General features: G+C 40.5%; 1 protein-coding gene across 3 annotated transcripts in view; it reads left to right on the forward strand.

Moving 5' to 3' along the window:
• The first annotated feature begins 2,846 nt into the window (after positions 1–2,846).
• The window catches only part of kremen1 (kringle containing transmembrane protein 1), a 59,159-nt gene continuing 50,031 nt past the window's right edge, over positions 2,847–11,974 (forward strand). For 2 of the 3 annotated variants that reach the window (XM_046034977.1, XM_046034979.1), the window contains exon 1: positions 3,957–4,260. In XM_046034977.1, coding sequence (XP_045890933.1) covers positions 4,182–4,260 — 79 coding nt within the window. In that variant the 5' untranslated portion in view covers positions 3,957–4,181. Of the gene's footprint in view, positions 2,960–3,956; positions 4,261–11,974 lie in introns of those variants that run through there. The other variant, XM_046034978.1, reaches the window with a different exon arrangement.

Below are 11,974 nucleotides of genomic sequence, written 5' to 3' on the forward strand. Positions count from 1 at the left end.
GAGAGGTGGAGGAGGAGGGGTTGCATTGCTACTGTGGCTGGATGTAAACGTTGGCTTTTATCTTGGCTTTGAACATGGGTAAGCTCAGGGGCCCGTACAGGTGTGTGTGTGTGTGTGTGTGTGTGTGTGTGTTTGTGTGTGTGTAGGGGATAGGAGTTCAGAGAAGATGGTGGTTACAGGTCTACAGCTACAGATAGGGCCAGAGGCAGTCATTTGTCAAGGCGAGCCCACTTTATCCAAGCTTTGCTGGGGTCAAAGAGTGACACCATAATGTGTGTTGTCTTGTGTGTGCAACCACTAATGATGTGGCCGTGTGGGGGTTGTTGGCCAGGTCGCACAGACTTCAGACAACAACCAGATGCTTTGGTTGAGTAATCGCATTGACTCACTGTGTCCCCCATAGGAGTAGATGCAAGAAGTTGTGCGTCACTATGTGTGCCAGCATGTTGTTTTTAATTAATGCAATTAAGTCAAGTGATAGCAGAGATTATTTTGGCTGTGAGGAGAACGATCCCGACAGCAAACAATGACTCAATGGTGGTGTCAAAGAGGGAGACAAAATGGTCATCCTTCTTCTTGTCACATTACTGCCAAAAACTGAAAAAACATAACAACCTCCCAGATCTTTTCATCAGGTTGCAAGACACACTTTCCCAATCCCCTAAACTTAGCCTAAGAAGAGAGGTGTGTACACACTTTAACATACTAGTTTTAAATTGGCTTACAAAAAGAACATATTTTATCAATTAATTTAATTGCAAGCTGTGATTATTTTCATTACTGATAATTTTGCCAATTATTTTCTTGATTAATTGAGTAATTGTTTTGTCTGCAAGTTGTCAGAAAGTAGTGAACATGCCAATCTCAATTTCCTACAGCTCAGCTCAAATCGAGTCATTCTTAATTTTTAATTTTTTATGATGTGAGAAATAAAAAAAATAATAATTTACATACACCTTTATTAATTAGCCTAACTGAAGTTGAGGCAGAAATGTCAAAGACTCAAAACCTGGAATAATAAATACAATAATCTGAGTGAACTGACCCTTAAATTTAGTTCTCTCTCTCTTCTCTCTCTCTCTCTCTCTCTCTCTCACTCTCTCTCTCTCTCTCTCTCAGATGAAACAAAATGTATGGCCATATACATATACATATACATATACGTATATGTATATATACATATATATGCCATAAGATTCAGGGCCAGGCACTCTTGTTTACCCAAGAGGGAACAAGGACATGACATAGTCTTGGCTCCTGAATTTATGAATTCAAAGCATCTGGGCAAATTTTTTAATTCAACTATGCATACCTTCTCATTGCCAGGCAGGTCAGGGATGCCAGCGTACTTTCTAATACAGCTCACTGTATTATGAGACCTCCAGCCTCTGTCTTGCATAGCTCAGCAGGCAAGACACACTGGCCAAGGGTGAAATGCTCTCACACACATGGTACTGTGAGGAACTTTTGATTCTCATCATCTGATGTTTTCAACCTGATGAAAAACTGTCTAAAAGGCAAAATGCCAAAAGAATAAAGTGTGAATGTCATGTGTGGAAGTGCCAAGTTTTATCTGGAGAGAGCAAAAAGACGGAACAGAATTACAGTAACTCCAGCAGACCACAAGGAATGTGGCCAGGCAGCGTGTACAGACAAGCCCAGCATGTGATCACACACACACACACACACACACACACACACACACACACACACACACACACACACACACACACACACACACACACACACACACACACACAGAAGACAAAGGGAGCCTTGCTACTAGTGCACAGCATCACAGACAGATAGCAGGGAAGATGGGAGGTAATAACAGGACTCCAATTCAAGTTAATTTTCATATGGACCCATAGTTTTCATTCAGTCTGAGGACACTAAGACTGCTTTGTATAAGAACATACTCATTACATGTCACATGTTGAATAATGATAACAGTATTTAGGATACAGTGGTGGAAGATGACCTGCAGTATTCAGGTGCTTTGCTCAAGTTAAAGTTGCATTGCTTCAGTGTAAGAATACTCATTTACAAGTTGTTCTGCAATCATAATCGAAAGTAAAGTACATGAGCATAGAGCTGCAATGACTAGTTGATAAACTGAATTGTTTTTAAGCAAAAATTCACAAATGTGAATATTTTCTGGTTTTCTTAGTCTGTGGTAGGAAACTGAATCTGTTTTGATTTTGGACTGTTGGTGAGACAAAACAAGACACATGAAAACATCACTATCGGCTCAGACAACAAAACAGTAGATGAATTAATTGATAATGAAAATAATTTATGGTTGCAGCCCCTTACAAGTATTATCAGCAAAATATACTTTAAGCTCAAAGGATGCCCCCTGTGAATGTATATATTCCATATTAGATTATTACAATACTAAAGTATAATGATGCAAAAATGTGTAAACTAGCAGAAAATTAAAATACTGAAGTAAAGTACCTCAGAACAGTACTAAAGTAAATCTACTAAGTTATTTTTTCACCACTGATAGGATATGTAAAGGATATAATATCCAGCTGTCATGCAGTTTCAGAAAAGTTTAGAAGAAAAGGTTAGACATCTCAGTTATAGACATAGTAAACTGTCAGTATGGTTCAATTATAATACATCTCTTTCTCTCAAACCTCAGTTTTTCACTGTAATATAAGTGCAGTTTTTACCCGCACAGGCCACACAGTTACATTTCTCTAAAGGGCGCACGTCATGCTAGATTACTTTCCCTGTGCTCCCCATCTCAACCCTGTCGGTTTTGGCTAAATAAATGTTGGGCCTTTTTTCTTCAAGAGCGGTGAGATCATCCTGGATTTTCTATTTTTAGGTTAAATGACTGCTTTTGGCTTGGACACTTCTTCCCTGTGCCGCATGATGCTTACAGTGAAACACACGAGGGTGCTGTTTCACACTGAAGATGAGGCTGCCAGTCTGAAATGGCAAAGAGGTGAGGATCACTCACAGTCACAGTGCACCTGTTTCTATCCAGTGGGTAAGATTCACTGGAGACACGTGAAGGGAAAGTCATTCAAGAGTACATTTAATATTTTTCACACCCTGATTTTATGTTCTAATCTGCTGAGTGTCCTTATATTCATGTCAACGTAACAACAATATCACCAGCTTTAAAATGTCCATTTATTCCCACCACAGGTTTTTACTTCTATGTATTAAATGTAAGCAAACAGGCAGACAAATTAAATAAAATATAAATGGTTTTGGGATCAAAAGTTTTTTCCCTTCATATCCTCATCCACATCTTAGTCAATCCCCTTTATATTCAGCTACAGGGCTACATACTCACAGCTGTACCAAGATCATGTGCAAATCTTTGTCACTCGCCTTCCCCCCTTTGCTGTTCTGCTATTAAAATGATGTACAGCTATGGTTGTTTGACTTGCCTTTGTGACCGGCTTAGTATTGAATATGTCGTAGCCCAGGGGTTTCCAAATGTAATGGACCCCCAATTAGATTTAGACCCCGACATAAAACCTAGACAATACTCCCATAATAAGTTCCCAGAAGGAAACTTGTGTTTCTGGTTCTTCACAGCGTGTTCACAATGAACTGTCATACTTTATGGCAGTTCTGAGCTCTTGTGGCATCACTTTTATGCCTATAATATTACTAGAGAGATCTAATGCATGACAACCCTCTATAATAGTTTTCCTCTGTGTGTTTTTAGTGTTTCACTAAAAACACTTTTAGTGTTTTAACTTATTATGATATTAGTGTGGGAAACTGCTTTAAATCCAGTCTTTAAAGATGGAAAATCAGTTTCTACTTTACTGACCTGCTCTTCGCTGCACTACTGAGTCCACCCTCCAACCCCAACCCACTCCCTCCTCCTCCTCCTCCTCCTCCTCCTCTCTGTCTGCCTCTTCCCCAGCGCTGCAGGTTGAATCTATTGCCCCTATTTCCTGTCACATGGGTTGGAAATAGGATCCCTGCTTCTACTATCTGTTCCCGTCTTTGTGGTGTCAGTGTAGTAGTAGTTGTGAGACCTGCCTTGAAGTTCAGGGACTTTTGACGCCGGTCAAAGAGCTACTCCTGCACAGACCCGGACAGTCAACCAGTCAGTCAGTCAAGTCCAGCAGCCCTCCGGTCTGCGCATCCGTCCGTCAGGCTGCACTTCACCTGAGAGCCAGCTCAGACTCTTTAATCACACGATGGATTCCTGGACAGTCACCTCTGCACTTCTTCTCGCTGGGGTTATTTCTTCTGCGGCTTTTAGTAATTTTGACACCGGTAAGTCAAACTTTTCTACTCGCCTTTTCTGAGGCAATATGTCGATAAATATCTGCGTTGTCGCGTCATCAAAGTTGCTCCTTAGCGCATCGGACAAGCTGTTATCCTATCAGAAATTGTAGGCTACAACACACCCAAGTACTACATTAGTTTGAATGTTATAGTGTCATATTCCTATTTGGTGTCGGACATGCCACAGATTGCAGCCGCAGTAACTTCATTCATAGTTCATCGCATTGGTCCGAATCCCAGTACGGCACTCTTTCCCAAACTGCATGATGTCTTTAACTGCTGTGTTTACAGGCAGCAACCAAAGCAAAATGGGAAACTGGTTTGTTGTTATTTGATTAGTTTGAAGACAGGAGAGTGGGATAATGTGGGCGAAGTGACTAGTCTGATTAGACGACAGTTTCAGTATTACCTCCACACCAAGCACTTGAGGTCCAAACCGTATCCATAGGTGCCCTCAGACCTGTGGAGCCCCTGCGGCAAACTTCTACCACATGGGGGTCCGTGTAAATCTGGAAAAAGCTTAGAAATCATCGGGAACCCGTGCTGTGCCGTCCTGTAGGTTACGTTTCGATTTAATCAGGGAAACGATGAGCCTGTAACACAAGCCAGCAGCTTTTACGCACTCGACTCTCCAACACATCCTGCGCCCCTTGTCCTGATCTGTTTACCTGTTTTGCATCAGCTGCGTGAAGCTGATAAATCACAGTGTAGTCTTTTTGATTGAGCACATTTTCAGTGGTTATGATGATTTATGACATTTTTAATCTCCATCACAATATGACTGCTGCACTGCATTGCTTGCTATTGTCTCTTAAACTGAACCATGCAAAACACCATTTCCCCCCTGAAATGAACTCTAAACCATCAGCTCTGTCATCTGATATCATCCATTTAATGTGCCATCAAGTTAAGACTAATACGCAGGGATATGCTTGCGTCTATCTGTGGAACTTCAAAGTTAAAGCCGGATCCCCATGCAAAGCTGCCTTCCCAGAGAATATTTTGTTTTAATGTGAATATCTAATAATGATGACCACACAAACCAAGCTTCTCCTTGCTGTAATTTGTGCCGCGTTTCATGTCAAAGCAGCAAATCCTCCTGCTTTCCTTTTTAATTTTTTTGTCTCTTAATTATACCCTTGGATTTCAAATTAGAGGGTCCACCATCTGGGCTAGTGCGTAAGTACTCCCATGTGTACCTATGTATTAACAAAGTATTTAAAGCAATGGTATTCCCCCTCATAACACTAGGGAGAAAAAAAGGCCAAGTTTATGTTTAGTTTAAGTCAGCTGTGCCATATTTACTGTAGAGTAAAACAATCATTTCATGTGTCTACAAGAAGTCAGTCTCTCCTTGTAAAGCAAAGAGGGACTGTTTCATGCTCTCTTTGCTCTCTTTGCTCTGTTTGACTTTTATATGTTTGGAACTGAATGTGAAACAACACCTAAATGAAAGATCCACCCTAAATACCGTCTGTGTTTCTAGTAAAGATACAGCTGTTAATTCAGTTTCCACGTTTGTTTAGTGGTGTATTTTTCTTACAACCACCGATTATTAGCTCAATGTCTTGATCTACTATAGAGTTCAATAGCAGAAGACGAGTCTTATATGTTAAATGTGAGAGGAACTTTTTAGAGGAAGATTTTTAGTGTCAGGCCCTCAGAATCAAAGAATAAGGGCTTCCTTCCAGACCTATAGTTTTGTGCTCATGTGTAACAGGAGAAATCCAATAAAAAGAGATTAAGTTTATGGGTGATGCAAAATGTTCATGCTCTGGAGACTGGTGAAAGGCTTTCTGCTGAATGTAGGAACCTCAGGGGAAATAGATGAGGCAAGTTGAGTGAAAGTGGGCACACTGAAGCAAATAACTCCTGGATTGCACTGAACTAGTTGATGTGGATATTATAAGAGTGCTGAATAAATATGTCCTATGTTATACTGGTGGTTTAGCATCGTCCAGGTACATTTTATGAATGTCACCATCTCTGTCAGAAAAATCCGGTCTCTGATGGCATTAAGAGGTCAAATCTAGGCATGCACAGATGTGAATTCTTAAAAACGCAGACATTTTTCTCTAACTTCTAAAGCTAGGTCATGCAGCAGCTTATTAATGTTCTGCAGAAAGACAGCCACTGTTGCTGTTGTGACAGAGTGTCTGAAACAACTATACTAGCGTGCTTGCACTGTCCTGGTAGACTGCAGCATCGCATGAAGCAGAAGTGTATTAACAGCAAAAGTGTCTTTCTTCTTGCGCTGAGGGATAATCATGTGCTCAGTGAGATGCATTACACACACACACACACACAGAGGTATACACACACATATACAAAGAGGAATTTGTATACGTGTCCCGCTTTTTCACTAGAAATCTCAGACAGAATGGCTGGATTAATAAATAATATGAATTTTAGCTTTATCTGGAAGAATAATTATCATTACATTAGGAGAGCTGACATGGTCAAGAGTGTTGAGGAGCGTGATCTGTATGCCATAGACCTCTCTGTTATGAATGGGGTTCTGAAATTGAAATAGCTTAATTACTACATTCTGCACAAATGGTCCATTTTGTATACTTTCCTAGATGCAATCTTTAAAAAAAAAGGGAGAAATCAGTTTTTTATTGCTATGTGAATATGATTTATACAAAAACCTATTACAATAAAGCGATACAATAAATTAACTACAATAAAGCGATAGAAGCCATTCCACTTCCCGGTGCACTCTAATATTTTATCAGAAATGAGGCCACTCTGTATTAAGGGTATCAACTTATGCAGCGAGCAGTTCACTAACAAGCTTTTATGAAATGTTTTATCAACACCATACTACCTTAATTAAGAAAACATGTTCTGTAAGTATTCAGCGAAGAAGAGGCTATGAAAATAGCCACTCCTACCTTGAATAAGACCCTCACAATGTTCTTATTTCTTTTGGTTTGTTGTCTTTGCTGTAGTTTTTTACTGTATTAACACTATTTTAGGTTTCGGTTATTGTGTATTTAAATTTTCTGATGAGATGACGTGTTGGTTGTATAGTTGAAGCAGCAAAGTGACTTTATGCAACCTATAATATGAGAATCTCCTCCCATACAGCACACAGTGTTAGTTCACCAGAGACTCTTATCATTAATGTATAGGATTTCTCTCCCACCTGAACTCAGGGGCTATTTAAAAAAAAAATCTCCCACATGCTGGATTGTCTGACTGTGGCCTGCCGCTGCTCACTTGGCAGCTGCTTAGACCCTTCACACAAATGTACACACAAGAGGAAGCTGAATCCTGTCAGAGCTGTCAAGATGAGGCATAATTGAGTTGCTCTGTAAGCCGATAATGATGTAGATAGTGGTGTTTGTGTCGTGAACAAGCTCGAGCTGGTTAATCAGCGGGGTAATTATTTTGTTCTTGATTATTCCTGGTATCCATGATCGGTCTGAATAGCAGGTTGACGATGGGCGCCAGAGGTGAAAGTAGTGGTGAGTGTCCCACAGTGCGCCATACACCTACATGCATGTGTTTTGTTTATGTAATAAATATGTGTTTCTGTAACTGTAAGGTGGCTCACAATTAAAGTGTTTCTTTTTTAATTCAGTGGCAGGTTGAGCCAGCTGTTTTCCTGTAAGCACATGCTGGGACAATCTATAATCTAACTTCGTTGTTCCCCACCTGGGGTCGGCGAAGATTAAAGGAATAATAAGACGTATTGAGAATATACGCTTTCTGGCGAAGAGGTTGATGAGAAGATGAGAAGATATCACGCTCATCTCAATCCATTTCATATGAAGCTACAGTCAGCAGGTTAGCTTAGCTTAGCAAAAATACCAGAAATAGTGGGAAACAGCTACCCTGGCTCTGTCCGAAAGCACGCTGCATTATATCTAATTTGTTTAAATATGGACAAAAAACAAAGTGTACATATGACATGTCACAGGTTTATGCAGGGTTATTTATCTATTTCTTGGCCTTGAAATTGTCATTTTTACACTCAAGTTTTTGTACAGATTAAACAAATGATATATATTATGCTCATTACTGAGCTTTAGCGGTGCTAAGGTAAGCTAGCCACCCGCTGACTGTAGCTTCATATGAAATGGATTGCTTACCTTAGCACCGCTAAAGCTCAGTAATAGAAATAGTTCGATACATAACCCTGCATAAAACTGGGACATGTCATTTGTACAGCCTAAAAAATGTTCTTACGCAGTGCTTGAAGTGGGCCAGTACTCACCGGTACACAGTACCAGCACTTCTACTTTTTACTCTTTGGTGTACCGGGACTTTTTCTTGCGTACCAGTACTTCTCACAAGCTGCCAGTAACATTACTCTTTTCTGCCCTCTCCATCAGCAGAGAGAGTAGGGAGAAGATTGGGTGCATAAAGTTACTCATCAATGTAATTTTTCATGAACTGACCAATCACAGCCTGGATGGGGCGGGAGGTTAAAAAAAGATTGAGGCACTTCAGCAAACTTTAAATATGTTGAACTCGTCCTGCATGAATGGTTATGATTATTGACAAGTTGGCACTTAGCATTAACAAACTAGAAACTAACTACCATGTAGACCCTATTTCTTGCACAAGGATTTAATGAATGAGAACAACGTACCAAAAGGAAACTCATCAGACGAAATATAATCCTAGTGGTAAGCAATATAGAATACTACTATCTGAAATTATAATGAATGCGGTAACATTAGCCCTAATCAAACCTTAACAAGACAGAAAACGGTTTTATTTGTCAGTTGAAAGGCCTACTATAAACAATCTCTGGGCAGACATTAGTCAAATAAAGTGTATCCTATACTAATATATTATCCTAAAATGACCTTTTCCAAATGTTATAATATTGCACTATACTAGTTCCTCCTCCAGGTTGTGGATAGTGCCTCTGCAGTGGATAGATGTAGATTTAGCCAGAGCCAGGATGCCATTGTGCCAATATTGGGTTCTTGTATCCGCCTTTCTTCTTGAGAGCAACATGTTCCCCTTGTTGTGTTTTACTAAAATTATTGTTGTAATATAAATACACATTGCCATGGTGCCTCCAAGTACTTGAATCCCCCCAGCCCAAACCTTCCACCCACTGCGGGTGTTTGTCTGCCTCCTGCCCCGACTAATTAAATGAAATAATATGAAAAGCGAAAACCAGTCTTTTGTATAACTGCTCATAGCTCATTGTCATATGCAACCTGTCGCAAGGGATTGTTAAGGTGACATTGCTTTGATATAGAGGTTTACAAGGCAAAAAGGTTGGCAACAAATGATCTGTCTGATGATTTACAGCGAGATATTGATCAAGAGAAACATGAAACAAGTGGAGTCACAACCTGTATATCACTTGACTTTTTTCTATAACCTTTTAAAGGAAAACAGTTGGGTTTGGTTGTGACATTTTGGCTGTGACATTTTAGCAATATGCAATGTGCTCTCTTCATATGATCGCAAAAGACAAGGCTGTAAAAGGCCAGACGAAGAAAACATCAGGTCAATATTAGGCTGGGCTCAACCAGCTAAATCTTGGACTTATCTTATGACAGCATGTGTTGTGATTTCTCTTTGTGGCCTGACGTGCATATAAGCTGCTGCGTAAACTGGCAACCTTCTGTTTCATCTGGCAGCCCATTCTTTTCCCTGCTCCCCGTCTGATCGCTGTCCAGCAGGGCATGATGTTGGCCTGTCAGATTCAATGCACTCAGCCGCAGACGAAACTGGCCGTCACTGTGCGGTGCAGCAGGCGAGTCGAGGTGGCCGGAGCGAGGTTTAAAACAATGCACGGACTCCTGAACAGTAGCTCACACTGAGGTTTGGATTGTTAGATTGGATTGTTGAGGTTCAAAGTTCATTCTTGACCTTGTAGTTGAGAAAACAATCCCACCACAAGGTCCATTTAGAGGGTTTTCTGGTGCTTTTGATCATATCACATGACCAACTTTGTCAGCAGATGGAGTTCGCCCAGTTGTCAGTGAACTGTAGATGTTAATTTTTTTTATTTAATGTTTTTTTCTTGTCCGTGTTGGATTAAAGTTTAAAGTTGATTTTATTGTTTATTTTTATGATAAATCATAAATTCATGAGTCAACAGTCCAAAACCCAAAAACGTTCAATGTAAAATGAAAGAAAACAAAGAAATGCAGCAAATTATCACATTTAGGAAGCTGCAAACACCAAATGGTTGAATTTTTTTTCCTGTTAAAATTGACGATTTGTTTTATGTCCCTTGACTAATCAATTCACCAGCCAATAATTTCAGAATTACATGTGTTTGAGTAAATGTGAGGCAGCTGTGGCCATCTGCAGCCTCTATAAACCTACAATGTTCCTGCTTGTAATTTTAAATGGACCACATCAAGTGTCAAACCAAGAGGTCTCACATCCTCTATCAGATTCCCCTCCTCTCATGTAAACTCTCCCCACACATGTAACCGCCTAACCCCCCTCCACCCCTCCAGTCTTTATCCCATCCACAACTCTCCCTCATACAGCCAATCACCATATCTGTCTCGACTTAATCCACTCTCAACTTGTAAATGCAGTCCATACAGTGCAGTTTATGACTGGCCTCCATCAACCTTTGTAGCCCCTAAGACAGAGGGATCTTTGTGAGTGTGTGTGTGTGAGAGAGAGAGACAGAGCGAGAGAGATACTCTAAATCGTCTGCTTCGGAAGATAATAACAGACCGTCTTCAGCTGAAGAAGCAAGAGCTTGTGTTGGCAGAGGTGATCGCAATGGAGCGTTGGTTTGAGGAGAGACAGCGGGTTCTTAAAGAGTTTAACATAAGGGCTTTCAGTGTGTGGTAAACCTTCTGTGCTCAGTGTGGGGAGTGTCCAAAGGCATTATGGGAAGAGGGTGCATGGGGTCTGGGTTTCAGATGTGGGCTGTGTGGGTCCCCCCCACCCCCACCCCTCTGTGCGCTTTTCCGGTTCAGAGATGGAGATGGAAACCTTTCCTCCTTGGTGAGCTTCTGTGCTGCAGACACAAGTTCAGACAAACCACTGGGGTAGATTGCTGTACTGTACTGTGCTGTGTGTGTGTGTGTGTGTGTGCTTATCTTCGATCTGCACTTCGAAATAACTGTGTTCATTGTTAAGTATCTGACCACTGATAGAAACCAGCGGGAGTTTTAGACATTCAGAGTGAAGAAATTTTTGCAAAGTAGGTTATCTTTGGTCCTGACTTCTTGCTGGTTTAGTTTTATGTTGACATGAGGCTCAGGACTTTTGGTTTAATTTAGGATTTGATTTTTGTAGTAATTTAAATGTAAATATTTATTGGGCGGGTGACCAGTCACCTTTTTTGACAAGGAAAGCATTTGTAAACAGAAATAAAGCCTTATTTAAGAAAAAAAGCATGAATTAAGCATGAAGGTTCGTCTGCTGATGAAGATGGTGAGATGCTCTGGAAAAAGGGTCACTCGTCAGTAACAAACCACCCGATTCGGAGTCCCCCTTAGATCTACGTGCCGTTTTTGCATCTTCCTGCTGATTGTTTTGGTTTTTATGGCCTAAAACCTTTACTGTGTTGCCCACAGCTGGCAGCCGTTAACACCAAAAAGCTCTAAAAACCAACTGTAATGTAACTGCTCAGCACCAAACCAAGGTTAGCAACTAGCTGGTGAACATATTGTACCATTTAGCTGTTAAATAGGAAACTATTGGTGGAGACCAAACTAGTGATAAACATGACTCCAAGTGAATGCTAATTTTG

This window comes from Micropterus dolomieu, linkage group LG21, assembly GCF_021292245.1.
Source record: "Micropterus dolomieu isolate WLL.071019.BEF.003 ecotype Adirondacks linkage group LG21, ASM2129224v1, whole genome shotgun sequence".
NCBI lineage: Eukaryota > Metazoa > Chordata > Actinopteri > Centrarchiformes > Centrarchidae > Micropterus > Micropterus dolomieu.